The 21256-nt window shown below is 43.5% G+C and overlaps 7 protein-coding genes across 9 annotated transcripts; 2 read left to right on the top strand and 5 right to left on the bottom strand.

Moving 5' to 3' along the window:
- Positions 1-108: 108 nt before the first annotated feature.
- On the bottom strand, positions 109-1484 carry LOC135428062 (zinc finger protein draculin). The gene is made up of 2 exons (XM_064681861.1): positions 1065-1484; positions 109-1007 (listed from the first exon to the last, which is right to left on the bottom strand). The coding sequence occupies exons 1-2, from the start codon at positions 1443-1445 to the stop codon at positions 204-206; spliced, it is 1185 nt and encodes a 394-aa protein (XP_064537931.1). The 5' UTR covers positions 1446-1484; the 3' UTR covers positions 109-203.
- A 58-nt stretch (positions 1485-1542) lies between these two features.
- Positions 1543-3240, top strand: NiPp1 (nuclear inhibitor of protein phosphatase 1). Its single transcript, XM_064681860.1, has 4 exons — positions 1543-1873; positions 1935-2155; positions 2215-2845; positions 2910-3240. The coding sequence occupies exons 1-4, from the start codon at positions 1630-1632 to the stop codon at positions 3029-3031; spliced, it is 1218 nt and encodes a 405-aa protein (XP_064537930.1). The 5' UTR covers positions 1543-1629; the 3' UTR covers positions 3032-3240.
- On the bottom strand, positions 3026-4841 carry AsnRS-m (asparagine--tRNA ligase, mitochondrial). The gene is made up of 4 exons (XM_064681859.1): positions 4723-4841; positions 4459-4666; positions 4181-4407; positions 3026-4113 (listed from the first exon to the last, which is right to left on the bottom strand). The coding sequence occupies exons 1-4, from the start codon at positions 4819-4821 to the stop codon at positions 3256-3258; spliced, it is 1392 nt and encodes a 463-aa protein (XP_064537929.1). The 5' UTR covers positions 4822-4841; the 3' UTR covers positions 3026-3255.
- Positions 4842-5078: 237 nt separating this feature from the next.
- St4 (Sulfotransferase 4) lies at positions 5079-6671 on the bottom strand. Its single transcript, XM_064681857.1, has 5 exons — positions 6303-6671; positions 6008-6242; positions 5741-5945; positions 5557-5683; positions 5079-5506 (listed from the first exon to the last, which is right to left on the bottom strand). Exons 1-5 carry the CDS (start codon positions 6385-6387, stop codon positions 5109-5111), a joined length of 1050 nt encoding a protein of 349 aa, XP_064537927.1. The 5' UTR covers positions 6388-6671; the 3' UTR covers positions 5079-5108.
- A 780-nt stretch (positions 6672-7451) lies between these two features.
- Positions 7452-14468, bottom strand: fat-spondin. The gene is made up of 5 exons (XM_064681856.1): positions 14198-14468; positions 9447-9829; positions 8936-9397; positions 8654-8879; positions 7452-8594 (listed from the first exon to the last, which is right to left on the bottom strand). The coding sequence occupies exons 1-5, from the start codon at positions 14391-14393 to the stop codon at positions 7558-7560; spliced, it is 2304 nt and encodes a 767-aa protein (XP_064537926.1). The 5' UTR covers positions 14394-14468; the 3' UTR covers positions 7452-7557.
- tef (teflon) lies at positions 9950-13929 on the top strand. 2 transcript variants are annotated; one of them, XM_064681855.1, is made up of 4 exons: positions 9950-10601; positions 10660-12383; positions 12444-12638; positions 12701-13929. In XM_064681855.1, exons 1-4 carry the CDS (start codon positions 10148-10150, stop codon positions 13241-13243), a joined length of 2916 nt encoding a protein of 971 aa, XP_064537925.1. In that variant the 5' UTR covers positions 9950-10147; the 3' UTR covers positions 13244-13929. The 2 variants fall into 2 exon arrangements, with proteins under 2 accessions (XP_064537925.1, XP_064537924.1); XM_064681854.1 differs by having other exon boundaries at positions 9952-10601; positions 10657-12383; positions 12701-13927.
- Positions 14469-15245: 777 nt separating the features above from the next.
- On the bottom strand, positions 15246-21132 carry LOC135428233 (uncharacterized protein KIAA0930 homolog). Of its 2 annotated transcripts, XM_064682082.1 has the most exons (7): positions 20523-21132; positions 19499-19665; positions 19017-19439; positions 18507-18951; positions 16075-17466; positions 15806-15955; positions 15246-15730 (listed from the first exon to the last, which is right to left on the bottom strand). In XM_064682082.1, exons 1-7 carry the CDS (start codon positions 20635-20637, stop codon positions 15690-15692), a joined length of 2733 nt encoding a protein of 910 aa, XP_064538152.1. In that variant the 5' UTR covers positions 20638-21132; the 3' UTR covers positions 15246-15689. The 2 variants fall into 2 exon arrangements, with proteins under 2 accessions (XP_064538152.1, XP_064538154.1); XM_064682084.1 differs by lacking the exon at positions 16075-17466 and having other exon boundaries at positions 15559-15730; positions 20523-21119.
- Between the last annotated feature and the right edge of the window lie 124 nt (positions 21133-21256).

Genomic DNA, 21256 nt, shown 5'->3' with positions numbered 1-21256 from the left:
GCAGGGCTGCAGACATGCATTTTGTGTGAATGGCAAAGATATAATGATTACGCGTTATCGATAAGTTTCTTGTCTTATTTATTATATGCAAATGCAAAACTGAAATCATTGTTATCTTCACTTAGTTATTTATTGTATTTAATTCAATTTCGAAGTTGTTTCGCCAATGGCTGCATGTACTTGGCCTAGTCTGTCAGCTGCCATTATTCCAATTCCTGTTCCTGTTCAAGTTCTGCTGCATGCATCTTTTTAATGTGACACTTTACCAAATAATTCTCACGGTATTTCTTTGGACAGTAGGGGCAATTAATTTTGAGTATAGAATGCGTGCGTCGATGCACAGCTAAAGAAGAGCTCGATTTGGTTGAAATACCACAGAGTTCGCATGTGTAATTACGTGCGCCACTGTGAGTAGGCAGATGTATACCCAAATCCCATTTGTTTGGAGCACAGTAGCTGCATAAAGTACACTGCCAGCGCTTTGGCTTCTCATGATGTCGAGCCCGGTGCATGCGCAACTTAGAGGCATGCGAAAAACCCATGTTGCACACATCACAGACATACGGAATGCGGCCGCCGTGTGCGCGGTATTTGTGCCGTCGCAATTGCTCTTCATTGTAAAATTTCCGTTTGCACTCATCGCACATCATAACGTGGATATTGTGTGTAGGCACAAACTGGAGCAGCTGGTCGTAATACGACTGATGACGGCATCGAAAGCCCCTATTGTTCGTACACAACGCATACTGCTTCTGAAACCATTTAAGTAGCCTGCAGACACTATGACTGATGACCCGTGGCTTGAGAGTCACATTGAAACGCTCCTCCAGCACTTCACTTATCTGTTGTGCGCTCTCCAATCGCTCAGCCGCAAAATCCCCGTTTTTGTATTCCTCGCGCCAAAGATATTCGTTTTGGCGCAGCAGATCTATAAAGCCAAGCATTAGCTCGGGCTTGGTATGCAACAAGCTATAGAAGGGCTGATTGGGACTATTGAACACATCATTCTAAAAGATGACACAAAGTTGACATCAATTTAATCTTTGTTAAAAATAGTTTTTTACCTTAGGTAGATCAGCCTGTTCCCTCGTGTTATTGTCGCTAACTTCAGGTTCGGCAGTCAAGTGCGTTTCATCTGAAACATGGTCGTCTATTTCTGCCTCTGAGTCTGTAGTTTCGTAGACATCTTCGCTCCCTATTTTACTCAGATTTTGCAGCTCCAGCTCAACCTCAGCCTGAATTTCTTCATCCAGCTCTAGAGAGCGCTTCTCCAGGCATGGGCCCACTGTATGTTGGGATGTCAAGTGCCTGAGAAACAGTGTCCAATCGATCAATCCGGCTGTGCTGCAGAGGGAGCATTTTATGAAAATTGTACTGGGATCAGTTACTTTTAAATACACTCGCGCACTTTCTATATAATTATTGTTTATATAGTCGGTGCTCATTGTTTATCAATAAATAAATAAACATGCCAACTTATTTAATTCTGAACTAAATTTGCCATTCACCATGGCCATGGTATTTTTTAGTGCGTTTCTTATTGCCGCCGGTACACAAATTGTGTACACACCATTTAATAGAAGTTCTTAACGATTTATTCCGTATCTTTGAAATTTTGAGCTCGATTGAATGGCCAATAGTTATGATATACCCAGTTGGGCTGGCAAACCGCCTACTGGGCTGCATTTAGATGTGCTTAAGGATGACAAACTGGTGCAAAAGCTAATGGTGGATGAGAAGCGTTGCTATTTGTTTGGCCGCAATAGCCAAATGAATGACTTTTGCATAGATCACGCCTCCTGCTCCCGTGTGCATGCGGCATTTGTCTACCACAAGCACCTCAACATTGCCTACCTCGTTGATCTTGGCTCCAGTAGGTTACTCAAACAAAAAGTATCCTTCCATTCAGCTATTACATATGGTTTCCATTGCAGCCCACGGCACATTTATTGGCACATTGCGTCTCGAGGCTCACAAGCCCACACAGCTACAGATCAACAGCACGTTTCACTTCGGTGCCTCCACACGCAACTATATACTACGTGAGCGGCCCTCGGCGGGTGGTCAGCACAGCAACATTATGGAGGATTTGCCGCTCAGCGAAACCAGCGACGGCGCTTTGCTGGGGCTGCCCGAGAGCCAAACGGAATTAGATGTGCGTAAATACAGCAAAAATGTGTAGTATTATACAAGATCTATTGTTCTTTTCTATAGAATCTGACGGAGTATAATACGGCGCATAATCGTCGCATCTCCATGCTGGGCATTGCCGATGATAACAATCTGCGCAAACAGAATGCATTAAAACAGGGACGCAAGCGACGCAATGTCACATTCAACGATGAGGAGATCATCATAAATCCCGAAGACGTCGATCCCAATGTAGGACGTTTTCGTAATCTGGTGCAGACAACAGTGGTGCCAGCGAAACGTTCACGGTACGAGACTAATCACATGGGTTTACACACGGGCAGCAGCGCCGCCAATGCACATGTCGCTAGCGCACTCGCCGCCAGCCATCAGATGTTCCAGCAGAGCATAGTCGAGATGAAACAGCAGCAGCAGCAGCAGCAACAACAACAGCAACAACAACAGCAGCAGCAGATGGCAGTAACACCACAATCCGCTGCCCACTCCCCCGTCAATTCTTTGTATCAGGGATTGCCAGCCAGTAGCTATGAACACAAGGGCAACAGTGAATTTGAACCCATATCACCGCTGGGCATAGGCTCCAAGTTGGGCATAATGTTGCCCAATCCGGCACCAGATGTAACGCCCATTTTTGACGAGCCGCTCGTAGCTAGCTCATCCATAGCACAAAAGTTGGCCATAGCCAACGCAAACGGTGCGTACAACAAATCGCTGAAATCCAGCCGGATTTTATTCATTTGTATCTTCTTCATTCGCAGTGCGTCGCTTTGTGGACGATGTTCATGAAACAAGTGGCGAGGGCGACTCCATGTGTCCGCAAAAGAAGAAATATGCCAAGGAGGCATGGCCCGGACGCAAGCCCATGTTGGGACAATTGTAATTCAAAACGGATACAGAACAGCATTTCCCTGTGCTGATGTTTATTTAGTTGACCAGTTGACAAACACAAAATCTGCGAGAGCCTAGTCCAAGTAGCGTGCCCTGCTTCCAAATTGGAATCTCCAACAAGCGCGCTTACAAATTAATTATTCATTTTTTTGTAGCTTGAGTTTTGTAAATCCAATAACAATTTATACAAAACAAAAAGAACACTTAGGTTTTCGCCTACATTTTACAGCTGTGCGGATAGCGTGGATAGGGTATTACATCCCTTATGTTTTTGACGCCCGTCAGCAGTTGTAGATAACGCTCAAAGCCCATGCCAAAGCCGCCGGTAGGCAAGCCGCCGTATCTACGCAGGTCTACATACCAGGCCAGATCCTTTGGCAATTGTGGATGCGCGGCAAGGAGTTCAGCATCGCACTCACGTAGGCTGCCACCGCACAGCTCGCCCACCGAGGGCATCAGCAAATCCAGAGCATCAACACGTTGCGGATCGCTGCGTGAGATCTTCATATAGAAAGGTTTCTGTTGCGTGGGCCAATTTAGCACAAAGACAGGCGCACCGCAGTGTGCCACAAGAAATAGCTCCTGCTCCTTGCTAAAGCCCTCATCCGGGCTAACGGCACTCTTTAACTTATCGCTGTTGGCCACAACCAGCGCCATGGCCTCGTCATAGCTAAGAATTTTCCAAGGTGCCTGCAGCCAGGCCAAATCTGAGCTGGCATTGGCATTGTGCTGGCAAAAATGCAAATCGGACGCACTACTGTTGAGCAGGCGATTGGTAATGTCTTTTAGCATACGTTCTATGAATGCCGCCAGCGTATCAAGCTGCTCCATATGCACCAGTTCCGCCTCGAACATGTAAAACTCTGCTAAATGCAACGGCGATTTTGAATTTTCTGCGCGAAAGGCGGGCGCAATGGTGTACGTGTTGCCCAGGCCATAGGACATGGCCTCCAGATGCAGCTGACCGGAGACACTCAAAAATACCTTCTGATCGAAATAACTCTGCTCCGGGGGCACATTGGGCCGCGCCATTTGTTTAAGCAGCTGCTCCGAATCGGGTTGCACGCGAAAAACCTACAAAAAACAGCGAGAATACAATAAATATTCCAAAGATTCCAATTATGAATTGCTTGCTTCCAACCTCGCCAGCACCCTCGCAATCATTAGTGGTTAAGATAGGCGTGTTAATGTGCACAAAATTAAGCTCGTCCATGTAGTCGTGTATGGCCTTCTGTGCCTTATGCCTGACGCGCATCTGAGCGGCAATGTAGTCGACGCGGGAGCGCAAATGCATATGTTCCCGCACATACTCAGGTGGATGTTTCTGCTTGGGCGAGAAGGGATATCCGCTCTGCACATGACCCTCCACTGTGAGATTACAAATATGAGCCGTGTGCATTATATAAGCTACGTACTAACCCAGTGCCTTCACTTCATCTGCGTGCAGTTCGTAGTGTCCATTGGGCGCCAACTGAACACGGCCCACAGCGCTGACAACGCTGCCCAGTGTCAGTTGTTGTGTATTCAGGTTTCGTGGCACAACCAGTTGAAATTTTTCGCTCGTGGAACCATCGTTGATGTCCAGGAATATGTTGTTCTTCAGTCGTCGCACATTTTTTATCCAGCCCTAAAGTGAAGCTTTTGTAAAACGACTATTACCTGGCATAACCCTTGTTTTTATACCTGAACTTGCAGCGTATCACCCGGTTTGCTAGCATTAGCTATTTGAGCGATGCGCTGGACGTTGCTGTAATATCTTCTAATTAAAAACATTGCGCCCATTTCTCTGGCCAGCCAAACAGCTGTTTTAAGCAAAAGCTAGTATGCTGTTCACGTTGCATGTGGGCAAATACATATTTTCCTGTAAAATGTTTCTATAAAACCTAGCATATTTCTTGGCTTACTGTACTAATGTATTTATATCTAATGAAATATTAAACTATTTTCAAAAACCCAATATTGTATAAATCATTATCTTTGGACCAGCGTACCAGCCTTGAGGAACAGCTCGCGGAAAGTATCGAATTCGATCGATAATATTTTAACATTGCAAATTTAACCGTTTTATTTTATATCGTTTTAATACATTCAATATTTTGTTGTATCCAATCGTTAGCAAGCTTTAACAGATTTGGATTATCTACAAATTCTTTTTGATCATGCTGCTTGGCTGTGATATCCTTGCCACCTTTACGCACAAATCCGGCCTCGCCCTTCTTCAGAATGCCAACGGCTGCCATTTCGTGCATGTTAACCGATTTATTTTCGCGAAAGTTTTGAATGCTTAAATGATTGAGTAACTTTTCCAATCCCACAGCATCGGGCGCACAATCTAAAAACTTTCCTATGCTCATTACAGTTCCTGGCAAATCCACCAGCATGTCCTCATAGTTAAGGTAAAGCACATTTGGCAGTTGACTATGCTGCTTGGCCTCCTTCACATGACTATAATAAGGCAGCCAGGGATCTGCAAGTGGATTAACTATATGCAAAGAATTGTAAATGCTGTTCACATACTTAATCCTTGCTGGAAATAGCGCCAATAGCGCTCAAAATCCCCAACATATCCCTGCGTGCGAAATAAACGGTTCAGATGATAGTAGGACACGGCCACATCTTTGGGATTGCGCGCCACATAGATAATCTGAAATGGTATGGGATAAAGCAAATAGCTTTGTTTCTTGTTTAGTAAATCACTTGCCTTGCATTTATGCTCCAGAACGCTCGGCGGCATCAATGAGAAGGGAAAATGAGTTTTAATAAAACGTCGCTGGTCGCGTGGTAGCTCGCCCAGCGTTTCATAGCCGGGCCGCGAAATGTGCTCAATGAATTCCACAGCAGCCGGCGAGTGCCTGTTCTCAGCCAGAAGCTCTGCTTTGACAGCATCATGCACAAACAAGGGAAATCTGCCGGCGGAGGAGTATATAGATAGTCAAAATTTGCAGCTCTTTTCCAATGCAAAACTCACTCCAGGAAGGGAAAACGTTCAGTGAGAGGACGTTGCTGCGCCTTCTCAAAGTCCAAGCCATTGGCCAGCAACCAGATTAGCTCCTGTGTCCAGGTGGTGCCCGAGCGTGGCACAGTTGTTATCCAGACATCATCGGGACGCGCCTCAAAGTTGTAATAAAGCTCTGCCTGCACTTTGTACTTGTGTGGAAAGAAATAACCCTCGGGTCCAACTTGCACAAAGCCCGTGCGCTCTCCTACCGTTCGGAGGAGCCTTAGGTTAGGTAAAGGTAAAGGAAGTTCGAAGCACCACCCACCTGTAAAATACTCCAATAGCTCGGCATTGGTGGCAGCGTCCACATCACGTATGTCATAGGGAAACCTGACCTGGCACTTATCCATGGCTCTTCGAGACGCACTCGACAAGTTGCTAGCACTAACTAAACGGGCTAACGTCAAACTAGTTGCGATTGTGGCCGGGAAAGCGTCTCTTTAACATACACATATTTGGCTGCAACACTTTCGGTGCTCAGTGAAAGTGACCTAGAGCTCTGCAGCTGGAATTCGACAGCCGGTTGGCAGTATTCAATTGTAACTATAATTGCTTGGCTAAGCGGAAAGTAATGTATATATGCGTATGTAACTTGCAAATGGATAAGAATATGCACAATTGTCGACTCGGGAAATACCTTAAAGCAATTCAAAATTTACTATTGGCATCATACAAATCTTCTGCGAATGCCTAGAATGTTGTGAATACCAAAGCTGAGGAAATATACATAGGAAATAGTTCGAAGACGTAGCTAAGGACTAAGTTAAGGTTAAGTTAATTAATTTTTTGCTTACAAATATTTCACACCAAAAATCTTAAATTTACAAAATGTTTTAATTTAAAAAAAAAAGATAAACGGGGTATTTATATTTTTAAAAAAAATGTATTAGTAAAAACTTTAACTCAACATTGCTGATAGAGACATTAAACGACTAAAACAACATATTTATATAAAATAAACCAACTTTGTATACAGAAGAATGAGTGGAAAACCTGAATAAAATAGCATCTAGAAATTTTAAGTGAGGCGAAGAAAAATGTACTTTAAATTTGGGTCTATTGGATTAAAGGTAATTTATAGCTAGATTTTTAAGCAACTCAGAATAGATTCTGAGTTCAAAGAGAATTTAAATTTTCGATTTAAAGTAGCTAAAAAAATGGATTAAAAAAAACAAAATTAAAAGTTTCTAAAGTTGTGTTCTTTCTCAAAATTTACACAAACAGTTGATCCAAAAATTTAAATATTTAAAAAAAAATATACAGATTCTAAATGTTAAATAGTGTGATAAGATCAGAGGCCAAGCTCCTCTCAGTTCGAGTATACCCTTTGGTATAGTAAATGTTATATAAGCACATATAAATGACAAACGTGGGGCTTTTAATTATGTCAAGTTGTGATTAGTAAGAAAAACAATTAAAGCAACAAGAGTTTATTACGAGTTTAAAGCGCTGTTCACTTTATTCGAAATGGTTATAAAATGTAATAGAAAAGGCAAAGTTAATGGTGACCACCACAATGCTTAGCAGGCTGGCATGGCGCAGGGGCGTTGCTTGACAAGACGCTTGGGACACGGCTGGCCGCCACGCTGTGGCTCGCTTACTACATAGCGACGACTCTCGGAGTAGCCATTGCCGCAGGTCACGCTGCAGGGCGACCAGTTCGACCACTCGGACATGACGCAGGCCTTGGGCAGGTTGATCTCCCCACGAGAATGAGCACTGGAAGTGCCCTCGTCGCGTATCTTGTTGCAGGTGTGCAGGCAGTCACTCTCGGTGAGGAAGTTGTTGCGATTGCCGCGACACCCACCGTAGATAAAGGATTCACAGCGATTGGCCTGGGCATTGTAGGCATAGCGCTGATAGCTTCCACGGCAGGGTCCACTGTCCGGCTCCTGCACGCAAATGTCCTTGGCCAGTTCCATGTTGATGCTACAGTCTAGAGCGTGTTGGCACTCCCTTTGCTGATGCAGCTCCATGCGCGTTGTGCAATTGTCCTTAATGGGTCCATCGTCCAGCACCAGCAAACGTTGACGTATTGAGCTACCATGTCCGCATGTGCCGGAGCACGGACTCCAGTCACTCCATTGTGTGGTGGGACAATCAGGATCCGGCAGTTCCACCTGCTCATACGTGCAATCCGGCCGCATGCACTTGTTCTTCTCCACAATTGTGATGTGTGGACAGCGTTTGCGGCCCAGCGGGCTAACAAATGTGCGTGTGCGCATGGTGATGCCTATACCGCAGCTAGCAGAGCACTCCGACCAGACGCTCCAGGGTGAGGTTTTGCAGAGACCGGCGCCTTCGCCGTTATCGCTGACAACCGATTGCAAGTTGGCCAAATTTTCGCCCTCATCCTCGTCACGATCTTGGCCAGCCGAGCCATTGGCACACTCGGGCACAGCCGCCACACACATCTCCTTGGACACCAGCTGGCGCGTGCATTGGCCCTGCTGCGCCCGCTCGGGATTTTGATACTGACGGCTGCGCATGCGTATGCCCTTGCCGCAGCTGACAGAGCAGGGACTCCAGGCGTTGTAGTTGCTGACGCGGCATTCGGCTGTGGCGGTAGATGCATATTTAACCAGGATGATGATTAAAAATTGTGCACTAGCTTACCGCGTGTATCCTGCTCCTCTGTATCATCGGATACCTCCAGTTGTAGAGCTTGCAAAAAGTCATCATCACAATTGCGTGAAATAATCTTCTCGCGACGCAAATACAGCTTGGCAACCGGCGTCATCTGCTGACTCTGTGGGTTGTAGAACGGCGCACGGGGATCTTCCGGATACATGGTGGTAATCTTATACATGCGTTCGCGTGGCTGTGTCTCTGAATTTGGGGACTAAATAAACAAGGAATTAGTTGAAGATCACCACGTTTATGGCAACACCTTCTCACCATATACGTGATGCCGCTGTCAGTGCCGGCATCCCATGGATATAGATCAAAGTCCATGGATTCCTTCCAACTGCAGTCGGCCGTACATAGATCAACCCCACTAATGCCAACCACCCAGTCGGGTGACGGGCCAAACATGGAAACCAATGAAATCTTGGGGTGCTTACGATCAACACGAAATTTAGATGAAGTGTTCTGGTTGACATTTGGAAACCAAAGGCCAGCAGCTTTAATGAGCGTGCGCAATTTTGGGCCCTGCGTGCGCAGTTCCGTCTCCAAAGCCGTGGGTGAGCCCCATTCGGCCAGCGAGCGGAAGCCATCGGTGGCTATATGCTGCTCGCCCCAGAAGGAAAAGTTGGCTTCATGCGATGCGCCAATTACATCAGAGAAATGCGTCAGCCAGATAGCAAACGGGTAATCCTTGGGATGTGTTTCACTCGACCAGATGCCCTCGAAAACGAACTACGCAAGCATTTAGTAAACTATTCCATAAAAGCTGTCTAGGACTTACGCTGTACTTGGCCTCATCACAGGCGCAGCACTCCTTCTGCGTGGCTGCTGCGCTTGGTTTGTGCTCACATATAACCTGGGTGAGCTGGCCGTCATCCGCAAACCAGGCGCGTGGACCCTCGTATACCATGGCGGAAAGCGAGACACATCCCGAGCCGGCCTGGGGTGCCACCCACATGACCTGTACCTCAGTCTTGGGCAAATCATCCGCCTCGGACACGGTGTTTACGCAGCGATCGTTGAATTTGGTGAGTGAATCGCTGAAGAGCTGGAAGCGACCAACATGACGTGGATTATCCCCCTGGGGGCGTCTGGTGCCAGCAGCGATAGTGAAATGCGTAAAGTGCTGGATTTTCGTGTGAGTGCGCGACCCAAGCAACAGCACTTGAAATAGAGCAAAATGATTGTCCGTTAAAATTCAAATGTCTTTTCACTCTACCATTCGATACATTAAAAAAATTTGTGTAACTTGAGTTTCGATTATTTAACTTTGATAGACTTCCGAGTAAAACGATGCATGTTATCGATGACTAAACACAGCGACATTCGTGCCGAGAGCAACTATGCATGTTATCGGTGGCTAATCACAGCGCTATTCGTGCTCGATCGTAGAGCGTCCCGCGTTTTTTTACGTTCGTTTGTTTTTCAGTTGCTGCTTTGAATTGAAATTGCCAAAAACATAATTAAAATCGTTTTATAAAAATGAGTTCTTTCCTCAATTTACTATCGGATGACTGTGTAAATTTCGAAAAGTGCGGCGATGTGATCGTGTCAACCAAGGATAATATGATTGGCATATATTGTCATTTCTGTTGCGACATTTACACAAATTTGTCGGAATTTCTGCATCATTTGCAATGGATGCACAACAATCTGCTTGGCTTCACTAAGCCGCACAGTGTTTACACCGTAGAGGAGCTGATGGCACAGGAAGATGTGCAAACGCAGACGAATATCAGCAGCAGCAGCAGCGATTCCGGGTTGCCAGCTGATGCTGCAGCTGCAGCTGAAGCTACCTGCTTGGGGCGCGGCAACAGCTGCAGCATGGAAACCGATCCAACAAATCAGAATATTTGTAAGGCATTGTCCGAATTGGACTACAGAAAAACGAAGTCAATAAACAAGAATGAAAATGTGTTGCAGTGGCGGGCAGAAGGTGAGTCCAATGGCGATTTGATTTTTACTCCCTTTTTATAAATATCTTACTGCAGTAGACAAATGTACACCGTTGTCGGTGGATGCTGAAACAAGGGACGTACTAGCCGAAGTGGAGGCCTTGTTGGCAGAGTATGATCCAGAGACTAAAGATACAATAGTTCCTGACAAAGCACAGCCACAGGCGGAAGATGAAACAGAACAAGGCTCAGAATTGCAACAAATGTTGCAACCTGCTACCTCGCCAGATATTGATGAGCTGCACAAAGAACATCCCGAAACTAAGCATTTGGAGAACAAACAGATTCCTGTGGACACAAGCGCGGCGTCTTTCAAATCCACAGATTGCAAAGTAAACAACACGGATACGCAGCAGAACACAGAACACAACTCGAAGTGTGCCCGACCCTCCAACTTTGAAACGACAAAACTAAAATCCGCCAAGTCCAAGTCCACTTGTGATTATAAGAGCTATGCGATCGCACGTTCCGTACGCAAGCGGCAGCAACAGCAGCGCTTGAATAATATTAAAAAGCGCATAGTGCGTTCGCTGGAAAACGATTCGCGTAAATTGCAGCACGTACCTCTCAAGCCAGCTAATGTGGAGACGCTTATTGAAGATCTTTTAAAAATTAATAGTATGTCACAGCAAAAGCAAATGCTGTCAGAAAGACCACCAATAGAGCCCTTAGCTAAGGCTGAGTATAAGCTACCGCCCACAAAAATTGAGCCTAAATTAAATACGCAAGGCGCAGAGAATTCAAAACGTATCAAAAATACCACAGGCAGCAGCACAGTTGAAATCGTATTAACAGTGTCAGAGTTTAGAGAACCTATTGCAAAGGACTCAGTTTTAATTAATCCAAAGTCCAATCCAAACCGTGCTTTAGTAAACAAGATTAAACCCGAGAATAAAGACACCATACAGTTAAAAACACAACCTGAACCAAATACATCTTCACCGAAACAAGACAAGGAGAATGCCGTTGTAGTAACGAATTTACCTTCAAAATCCTCAATAAAGACCACAAGCAGCGGCGCAGCGAAAAAATCTGTGGAGCAAATCAAAGACCCAGCTCTTATTAATCTAAAGTCTCCACTTAAGTCCAATCCAAACCAATCAGTCCAAGCTTTAGTAAAGGAGATTGAGGCTGATAAGAAAAAATTTTTAATTGTACTGAATGATAGAAAAGGAAAGAGTTTAGCAGAGACGAAATCAAATGCAGCTGACTTGGGTAACACAAAAGCTAAACAAACAACCACGATGCCAACTAAGACCGTGCAAACACCCGGTCCCCTGAATTCGGACAAGCCAACGACTAGCAGATCAGCGCCTATTGTAATAAACAAAATCGAGATTTTGCCTAAGCTTAATATTAATAACAGGCACAACAGTCAGTTAACAAAAACAAACCCACAAACACAACAGAGAGGACCTATGATGGGATCTTCACAGACCCAAAGCAGCAATCACAACAAGAAAACGGCTGTTAAGCGAAGATCTTCGGTCGCAGTCGATAGAAACCCGACTATTTCGTCTAAACTGCCAATCCGGCGACCCTCATATCCAGTGCCCAGCACACAAAACCGTCGACTGGAGACATTTAAAAGGGACCCACTTAAACCGGAAAGAAATGCAGGCAAACGAAAGCAAGCTACAAAGAATATTACGGACTCTTCAAGAGTTGCAGTCGAGGCAAAACGAACAAAAACCGATCACAGTGCGTCGGACAGTGGCTCACTGAGCTTCAACCTATCCGACAGCGTAGTTGAGTTTCTACAGGTAAGCCCTGAGCTACGCTTCTTTTGCAGCATACAATTTTACCAATTATGTTTACTGCAGAGCGACATGAAAACCCTAACCAATGCAGATAGTTTGCTGCAATTGGCTGAGCCTGGGGAGCTGGAGCGCAGTGGCGGCGTGGTGAGCGAACATGAGCAGAAGCAGGCACTGGAGCAACAGAAGGCAACTAAAATTAATATAAATCCAATACCCAACGAGCTGCACAATGATTTAAGTCTACTTAGAGCAGTTGGGGTAAGTGGTATATGCATAAACTAAATTGTTATTTTTAAATGCTTACCCTTATTCAATTACAGCTAACCATTATAAAGGATGCGACCTATGAGGAACTAAAAACCATTGAATTTGTCGATGCATTACGTTCAAGGGCAGCTAAATTTGGTATAATTCTGCGAAAATACACAACGAAACTACAACACAGTGCCACGAGATTTAATAAACAATTCACACAAAATATAGTAAGAGAGTTTCTCATGTTCACAGAAGAGGTCAACGCCGAATTCAAGACCAATTTGAATGTCTGCGAATTGAAGCGCATTTTAAATTTAATCAATGCCTGGCGTGCACAACAAATTGATCTTAAGTTCTTCAAAAAGATCACTCTAACGTCTTCAATTGAACATTATATGCAGCTGTTCGCCTTTCTGCCCAAGATCAATTCTTGTGTGTATTACTGTGAGTGGTGCGAGGAGAGCAGCAGCAACAAGTCGCGCTACGAGAAGCATCGTTTAATACACCTGTGTCGATCCATCTGTCCCCATTGCAAGCGCGTCTTTAAGAAGCAAGGTTGCCTGATTAATCATCTGCGCAACGCACATGGCCAGGAACAATTGCTTTGAGCCATACAACTTCCAGCTTTTGGGTTTCGTTTTAGATTAACGTTAACCTAAGTTTAATATTATTTCACATTTACAAACAAACATATATATCTATGCCAAACTTAGAGTAATTTTAGTTTATACATTGTATAAAGAGTAAGCTCAGATATCATGTGCGTCAACGATGTCAAAGCCAAGAAACATACAAGTTTCCTTGTGCCAAAAAACCATAGCTTTTTAACTGAATACTATCTAAGCTAAACTAAGCTGAAATCTATTCAGTTTTGTAAAAATTTAAAAACGAGATCAGAGATTTCCTTGTTATAGATAAAACATAATATGTATTAGCTGTCAGCAAATTTAAGGAACATTAGAATTTCCTTATTTTAAACTAAATATAGCCTTTACTTTTTGTATCTATGCTAAACTATAGATAAAACTTAAGTTCCATAATATTCAATTTTTTTGAAGATCAAAGCCAAGCAACAGGAGTTTTCTTGTGCCATTCAACGTAGAGGTTTTACTTGTTATATCTATGCTAAGCTATAGATTAAACTTAAGTTAAAGTTTATTAAACTTTTTTAATTTAAAAAATTTAATTTGTTAGAATTGTGTTTACGAAATTGTGTACTTGCTAAATGCCAAAGCACACAAAGACCGTTACACTCTTTTAAGAAATGCTTTTTATCATTATATTGTTTAACTTTTAATAAAGTTGTACTGTTATTTGTATTCTAAAAACTGCAATTTTAACTATTTACTATGTTCATATAAACTGAAATTATGTGAACTACATTAGAAACTCATGATAAGGCACAACCTCCCGTCATGTGTGTTTCCACATGCTGTGATCTCTTATCGCCAGCGCTTTGTCTTGTGCGTTTTTAGGGGTCACGAGGCCGTGACCCGAGCACTGATTACAAAACCTTATTATTTGGTTTTTTTTTTTTAACTCAAGAACCACCTAACACTTACAATTGTATGCCTTGCCGGGCACATAGCCGTTGGGTCCATCAGCTACAATTAATTTGTATCCATTGTCGCCGCGTGTACGGCGGCCGTGGGGCAAATGTGTGGGCGCCCGAGGGCAGCCAGCCGCTGGACTAATTGCGCCTGCCGCAAGACAGACGACGACAGCGATGCCGACAAGCGCAGGCAATGAGTGCCACATTATAATCTTTAGTTTTTTCCTTTTTTATACGCCAGCAGAGCGAATAAATAAATACGCGACCGTTTCCGACAATGCACACAAACTGACTGAATCCCATTTCGAGCACTTTCAGTTATCATCGAGCCAATGTATTTTATATATTCTGATTGTATGTACTATATAAGCAGCATATGAATTTGCATGTGCACTTTGCTTCTTGAGATTAAACAGTTTCCACGGCATCTGCTTGGATAAGAGAAAGCTGCCATTTTTCCTCATTTTCAAATCGAGATATGGTATTAAAGCTGAACATATAAACTGATAACTAATATATAAATAATATTTGGTGTTCCTTTTTTCTGTGCCGCTGACCTGTTATATATATAAATATATAATAGTCTGATAAGCCTTAATTAGGCACAATTAATAAATTCAATAATAAAATGAATAACTATAACAAACTAACAACGTGTAGAGAACGATAATTAATGTTCTCAAAAAATTAGAATATATTCCGATTTTGATTTTTTATTGTAATTTTTGGAAGCTTAAATGTCAGAGCAAGCTCTATACTATTGAGAAAATCATCATGGAGGTAACATGCTATATTATTCTTTAAAAAGTTGAGAATAATTGGCACAAGAATTAAAATATTGTTCTCGGCCTCTTGAACTTTAGGTTGCCTTTTGTTACTATCATCTGATTTTCTCGAATTTTCGTTTTCTTTCAACAATAACAATTGCAATAAAAATTATTTCTCTATTATTGTACGCAAATTCTTTATTTCGTTTTGCAGTTGCGCTCTTTTCTAATAAATATATACATATATATGTGTATATAGTATAAATGTTGCCATATAATTTACAAATCGCATTATTACATAGTACATATAGTTTTTATTTTTGGTAACAATTCTTTAATATAACCTCAAAATGCAGCGTTTTAGTAGGTGTATGTATATATTTATATATCTATATAAGTAGTTTATAAATTTGTAGGTTGGCTCAGCGCTGCATTTAAATACAAACATGCTACACACACACACATACATAAGTATATCGCATATATAGTTAGTATATCTAATAATGCCCTAATCAAACAGAAAGTGGCATAGCTTAGGAAACTCAACTTAGCTGCGGGCGTTGGCATTGGTCAAGGTGAACCAAAAGTAAAATATAATGAATGGATAAATATTTGTTTAATTAACGTAAAACAGATCACATGATTTGCCAGATGTTGAGAACTAATAAATTGGAGATATATAATACTTTAAAGCATAGATTAGCAGCAAATCACAAGCATCGAGCAGGTCTAATACTAAAAAGTCAGTATGGGCGTCTCCCGATGATCCAAAAGATCTGCATAAGGAATAACATGGTTCAGATATTAGTTGACAAGTCCGAATAAACAGGGTTATATTAATAGGTAGTTACCCTTGGCAATGCTCCACCAGGGCAGAGTGACATAGGTAAGGAATGCGTTGAGCGGCGTAGACTGTTGTCGTCGATTCTCCTTCCAGAAGTGAAAGGATTGCGTAAAGCCACGACTGGTCCATAGAGGATTATAGGCGCCATCGTCCAGTTCTGTAAGCAGAAAAATAACAAAAAAAATTAGAAAAGATTGCAATTGAAGCAAGATTCGCATATGAAGAAACATGCAGATTGGGTTAGGAATATCAAATTTGTATGGGATTTTAGATAACCTTTGAGCGCCTTCTTGGGAAGATCGCACCAGTAGTAGATATTGGTGCCGTCCGGTGTTCGACGCTTGGGCACAAGATGCAGCACCTTGTTGTAGTAGGATTGCTTGGCGGTGCGAGGCAATGTGGCGCTACTGGCTGCCGTTTGGTTGCCATTTGCCGCATCCGCCTCGCCATTGAGCAGGGGCTGCTGTTCCAGCTCCGGCTCCGATTCCGGCTCCACAATATTATCGTTGTTTGCGCTGTCCGATGACAGCTGCAATGGATGGCTCTCTGATTTCACAGGTACACGTAAACACTTTACAAAATGTTGCGCCGGCGCCACAACGGGCGGCGAAGGCGATGGCGTTAGGGCTTGCTCCTCCACCACGGGCAGCTCTTCGCGACCGCGCACGCTAATCATCAGCTTGCTGTCGCTTTCGCTCAGTATGGCTATTTTGGCGGCGCCAGCAGCTGCACATGTGCCGGCATCTAGGGATTCACCATTTAGGGAGGTGGCATCATCCGCAATTTCATACTCCTCCGTTTTGGATGGAGCTGTTGTAGCCTTCACATGGTTATTGTTGCTGCTGCCAGTTTTGGACTTGACAGCGACTTTGGACTTATCCTTGTCCTTCTCCTTACTCTTCTCTTTCTCTTTGTCGCTGGCCTTGGCATTGCGCAACCTTTTTGGTGACATCTTGGCCAGCAAATTGCTGGCACTATTTGTTTTCTGATTCGAAGATTTCTTATCGTTCTCCTTATCCTTATCCTTGCCCTTGTCCAGCTCCTTGGTTTTGACCAGGCGCACACGCGTTGGCGTCGCCTTTCTGGGCATTGGCACACTCGTTCGCCGATCTGCGGCACTCAAGGATACGCTGCGTGTAATGTTGTTGCCCTTGCGACCTTTGCCATCGCTGAGCCGCAGGCTGCCCCGCTTAGCGACCACTAGCTCGCTCTCCACGCACAATATGCTGGGCGGCTTGGGCTTGAGCCTGGCCTGCCGCTTGTCCGGCATTTTGCTGAGGCAGGCGGCTGTCTCGTTCGCCGCATCCTCGCAACTGGGACAGTATATCTCGGACATTTCGGGCGTGTCGTTGGCACTGTTCGCGGATGAGGTCCAGCGTTTCTTGCACTTTTTGCCGCCACCAAAGCAATTGCAGCCCGTGCTGCTGTTGCCCACATCGTCACCGGAGCCGGCGCTGCCCACCGTCACCTCAACGGCCGCACTGAGCGGCGGCGGTGTGACGGCCGTGACAGCACTGTCCGTGGACTCGTTAGCTGTGCTCGCAACTGGTTCAGAGTTTATGGCAAGTGGCGTTTGGTCTGGCTCGCCAACTGCCAATTTGAGCGTTTCACAATTTGGATTTTGATGCAGTTTTGCCGCGGAGGCCGAGAAAGCAGGACGTTGCTGATCTACAAGTAGATATAGATCGGTTTGTTGCATTTTTTTTATAAAGCATATACAACGACACATACAACAACCGAGTGTAACTCGGTCTTCAAGCAAATATAAAATTAAAATTGTTTGCTAACAAATTAAAATAAGCAAATAAATAAGGCCAGGATAGCGCTAATAGGCGAGGGCACTAGAAGTGGTTGTCGGGGTGGGGAGATTTCGGCGTCGAGGAGCAGGTGGTGTTATGTGAAATATCATGGGACATATGGCGAACGGGTATTCAAGAGCAAAAACCCAACAAAAAGCTCGGACTGAAGCTATGTACAATGAATAAATAGGCTGTATTGTATGAATAACTACAATAGTGAATACCCCTACCAGCTGCCAGGGTGTCCTCAAGATTGAACAATTTAAACTAATGCCTTACTTTATAAAAATTGGTCTTCTGTTTTGAATTATTGTATAAATTTTCTTTTAAAACTTAATAAAAACGAATTCTTTCTCATTATTTTTGTCTCTAAATGTGCTCTAATATTATAGTACTTCGATCCTAAATGTATAGCCCATTTGTTTTAACACTTAATTTAGAATATTTAAAAGAAAAGCAAACTCAAGTTTTAATCAAAAAATTTGATATTCTGTTGTTGTTTATAGTTGTCCTGCTTTCTCGGCAAAGTCAAGTATATGTTTTAGATATATATATATATATATATATATTCTTTGGTCCTTGGATATATATACACACATTATTGCTGGTTAATTTGAATTTGAAATTTGTTAATTTAAGGAAAATCTTAGGAACCACAACATGTTTACAAGGAAACACAAAGAAAAGTTAGGAAAGCAGAGCAAAGCAGGCAGAAAAAGCGCAACAAAATAAAGCAAAATTCTAAATAGTCGCAATTAACTACATTTACGATATCCATAATGGAATTTTTAGTTAAATAATTTACAAATGAGCTGAGAGTACATGCAAAACATAAATAAAATACGATATGTCTGTGAAACCGTTGCGAATATACATACAAAAGAATAGAGCTAGAAAAACGTTGCTTACCATCCCGCAAATCGCCTGCCTCGATTTCAGATACTTCGTTGGCCAGCGTGTCGAGGCCTTCGTTTTCGGAGCGCGCCTTGGCGCCGGCGCTGGCGCTGGTGCCGCTGCTAACCATGTCCTGGTTGGTGTTCTTGGTGCGCCAGCCGTAGCGTGAGAAATTATTGAGATTGGCGCTGGGATCGCTGAGGCGGCGCTGGTGACGGTACGTGCAATAATCATCGTTCTCCTCTTCCCATTCGTCCCACATATCTGTCGCACAGAAGCCTGGCTCGCTGGTAGGCGTTTCAACGCCAGAGCCTTTGGGTTTGGTCACTGCCATCTCGGCATGACCTTTGCCCTGTGGTCCCTTCATGCGAACAAATTCGCAGCGTGTCTGCACGCCGGCGCCGCTGCTGAACAAGCCAAAGGACATGCGCTGCGCCACCTTGGAGCTCAGACTCGATTGCTGCAAGCAAAATAGCAATATGGAATTATGGGAATGCAAACATAAAAGCCCAATTTATCACTCACCCTGGCATCATACACCTTCTTTAGCGCATCGTAGCGTATGGAGCCGAGAAAAATGACGCCCTGGACGGCGCCATCTTTGTCATTGGCCACCAGCTCGACGCACACCATTTCGCCATCACGCACCAATATATCGCTGAACACCTCATCGAAATTGTCCACCATAAAGCATATGTGTGGGTAAGTAATCTCCTCGCCCTCGCCCTTGGTGTCCATCTTTCGACGACTGGGACTGGCATAGACGCGCTGCGAGTGCCGCCGCAGCACCTGCAGCTCCTTGGGCGAGGTTCTTGTGCATATGGCCAATGTTAACGTGTAGTCGAACTGATGTATGACCATGTTTAAGTAGACGGTCTCCTCCCAGTCTACATCCGGATCCCCAATGGGCAATTTGCGTGAATCCTTGCGAAATACCTCAACTTCAGTCTGCAAAGGGAAAACAATTTGATGAGCTGATTTCGCCATTCCGATTCACTTGTACTTACCTCATATTTTGGCATGTGGCGCGAGGAGCTCTTCACGTGCTTTTTGCGCACAAAGAAAAGCAAATCATCCGAGTCGATGCTGTGCACGGGCTCCGTTTGGAATAGAAAATGACGCACAAACAAATCCGTCCAGTAGGTAGTGCCCTGCAGCACCACAAAGCCACCATCTGCAAAGGAATAATTAATTTGATTTTGTTAAGAGCGGGCGAACCAAATAGGTATATATAAATTTAGCCAAACCTAAGAAAGCTGTTGTTAAGTTTTCGATTAATTAAAAGAATAAACTAAAAAAAATAGCTATTGACTTAAAATTATGTTTTGTGAGAAAATATACGAGTTCAAAGAGCTGGAAATGCCTTCTGTTTCAGATATGGCAAAAATTAAAAAAAAATCAAATAAAATCAATCTACAATATGACAAGATAATCGAAATAGGATACATGTATCCACTGTATCCAATATAATTAATATTAAATTAAATCCATGAAAGGAACGCAAGGAACATTACATAAAAAATCTTTTAAAAAGGTTAGATTTCAGACTCCTATCAGGGCATATCTGTACAATCAACTTGAAAAGTTTAGTCGATATCAGTGCAGTGCACATATGTATGTACATATATATTTACACAGCACTGCCACCTAATTCATATCAGCCAAGCCCTGCCAGTAGGGAGGATTTTTATTTGTAGCACACCTACACAAAACAGATAACTGCTGACAAGAACCTTTAAGAGTAAACAAAAACAAAACAGAAAGCGGATAAAAAGCTCTTAGAGATCACTAATACAGACAGCTTAATTTGGATGCATACAGCAAGCCTTTATATGTATATATATGTATACGCAAATAAGTGCGCTAAAGTGGGGCAAAATCTGAGCGCATACACACGCACACACAACAGCTGTGTATGTAATGTACAAGGGTGGAAGGAGTTGCCGGATGGGCGCTTGACAAATCGATAATGTGCAAATGTAGACAAATTTTCTTAAAATTTGAAAACTTTGTTTAAGTAGTTTTATTTACCATCTTTGAGCAGCTGTCGCATCTCCTTGGTGCGCTGAAAGTTAATGTCCTCGAGCAGCTGTTGGAGCGGCGTTTGTGGTTTGAGCAGAGCGCCCGCTGCGCTGGCCAAAGCCATGACGATGACGTCGTTGGCAGAGGGGATTTTGTAGTTTGCAAGTAGAAAACAATGCGCAGCAATTATGAATTTCACAATTTGTTATAATTCTGTGGCATGCTTAGCGTTTTGCTACATTCAACATTTGCACGTCGTGTTAACTTTTTAGTTAATTTAAAGCTAAGCGAAGCGAGTCTTGAGCAACTGAAGCAAAACTGAGAAACTAACTGAGATTGCCGAGTGGACCGCGTCAAAAGCACTCAAACTGTGACTGAACAGCGCGCTGCGTCGGCGTCGCTTGCAGCTTTTGTGCACTGCACACCTTTGTTTTCTTTTGTCACCCTATTTTGAGCTTAGGGTTGCTTGTTTTCCAGCTACCGTCAGTTGCATTGCCTCCACTATTATCAATCGCCTGTTTTATTTTGGTCAATCAGCTGTTCTTTTGACAAAAGCGCCGTCGCCATGCCATTCGCTAATTTTGTCTTCCTCATATGTTCGAAAACAATTGCACTAGAATCAATGTCAAGCTTTCGCTTATGCGTAATATAATTCAACAAAAGGAAAGCTCTAAACACTAAATAAACTTTTTACATAAGCAGCACTGGCAATTATCGATTGCCGCCACTGCTGAGTTGCGATA

This window comes from Drosophila montana, unplaced genomic scaffold (genome assembly GCF_035044405.1).
Source record: "Drosophila montana isolate Dmon_TW-CO22-7 unplaced genomic scaffold, ASM3504440v1 contig_2438_1, whole genome shotgun sequence".
NCBI lineage: Eukaryota > Metazoa > Arthropoda > Insecta > Diptera > Drosophilidae > Drosophila > Drosophila montana.
This window is presented reverse-complemented; position numbering and strand designations above follow the sequence as displayed.

Excerpts from the sequence above, each read along its gene's own strand:
- LOC135428062 (XM_064681861.1), bottom strand. The coding sequence starts at position 1,445 with ATGAGCACCGACTATATAAACAATAATTATATAGAAAGTGCGCGAGTG. Across the intron at positions 1,008-1,064 it reads AACAGGCTGATCTACCTAAG|AATGATGTGTTCAATAGTCC; the intron begins GTAAAAAACTAT and ends GTCATCTTTTAG.
- NiPp1 (XM_064681860.1), top strand. The coding sequence starts at position 1,630 with ATGGCCAATAGTTATGATATACCCAGTTGGGCTGGCAAACCGCCTACT. Across the intron at positions 1,874-1,934 it reads CCTCGTTGATCTTGGCTCCA|CCCACGGCACATTTATTGGC; the intron begins GTAGGTTACTCA and ends TTTCCATTGCAG. Across the intron at positions 2,846-2,909 it reads GGCCATAGCCAACGCAAACG|TGCGTCGCTTTGTGGACGAT; the intron begins GTGCGTACAACA and ends CTTCATTCGCAG.
- AsnRS-m (XM_064681859.1), bottom strand. The coding sequence starts at position 4,821 with ATGGGCGCAATGTTTTTAATTAGAAGATATTACAGCAACGTCCAGCGC. Across the intron at positions 4,667-4,722 it reads GTGATACGCTGCAAGTTCAG|GGCTGGATAAAAAATGTGCG; the intron begins GTATAAAAACAA and ends GCTTCACTTTAG. Across the intron at positions 4,114-4,180 it reads ATTGCGAGGGTGCTGGCGAG|GTTTTTCGCGTGCAACCCGA; the intron begins GTTGGAAGCAAG and ends TGTTTTTTGTAG.
- St4 (XM_064681857.1), bottom strand. The coding sequence starts at position 6,387 with ATGGATAAGTGCCAGGTCAGGTTTCCCTATGACATACGTGATGTGGAC. Across the intron at positions 5,946-6,007 it reads GAACGTTTTCCCTTCCTGGA|ATTTCCCTTGTTTGTGCATG; the intron begins GTGAGTTTTGCA and ends CTCCGCCGGCAG. Across the intron at positions 5,684-5,740 it reads TTCTGGAGCATAAATGCAAG|ATTATCTATGTGGCGCGCAA; the intron begins GCAAGTGATTTA and ends ATACCATTTCAG.
- tef (XM_064681854.1), top strand. The coding sequence starts at position 10,148 with ATGAGTTCTTTCCTCAATTTACTATCGGATGACTGTGTAAATTTCGAA. Across the intron at positions 10,602-10,656 it reads GTTGCAGTGGCGGGCAGAAG|TAGACAAATGTACACCGTTG; the intron begins GTGAGTCCAATG and ends ATCTTACTGCAG. Across the intron at positions 12,639-12,700 it reads GTCTACTTAGAGCAGTTGGG|CTAACCATTATAAAGGATGC; the intron begins GTAAGTGGTATA and ends ATTCAATTACAG.
- fat-spondin (XM_064681856.1), bottom strand. The coding sequence starts at position 14,393 with ATGTGGCACTCATTGCCTGCGCTTGTCGGCATCGCTGTCGTCGTCTGT. Across the intron at positions 9,830-14,197 it reads GCCCGGCAAGGCATACAATT|TGCTGTTGCTTGGGTCGCGC; the intron begins GTAAGTGTTAGG and ends CTCTATTTCAAG. Across the intron at positions 8,880-8,935 it reads ACAGCGGCATCACGTATATG|TCCCCAAATTCAGAGACACA; the intron begins GTGAGAAGGTGT and ends TTGTTTATTTAG.
- LOC135428233 (XM_064682082.1), bottom strand. The coding sequence starts at position 20,637 with ATGGCTTTGGCCAGCGCAGCGGGCGCTCTGCTCAAACCACAAACGCCG. Across the intron at positions 19,440-19,498 it reads GCCACATGCCAAAATATGAG|ACTGAAGTTGAGGTATTTCG; the intron begins GTAAGTACAAGT and ends TTCCCTTTGCAG. Across the intron at positions 15,731-15,805 it reads CTGGTGGAGCATTGCCAAGG|ATCTTTTGGATCATCGGGAG; the intron begins GTAACTACCTAT and ends TTCCTTATGCAG.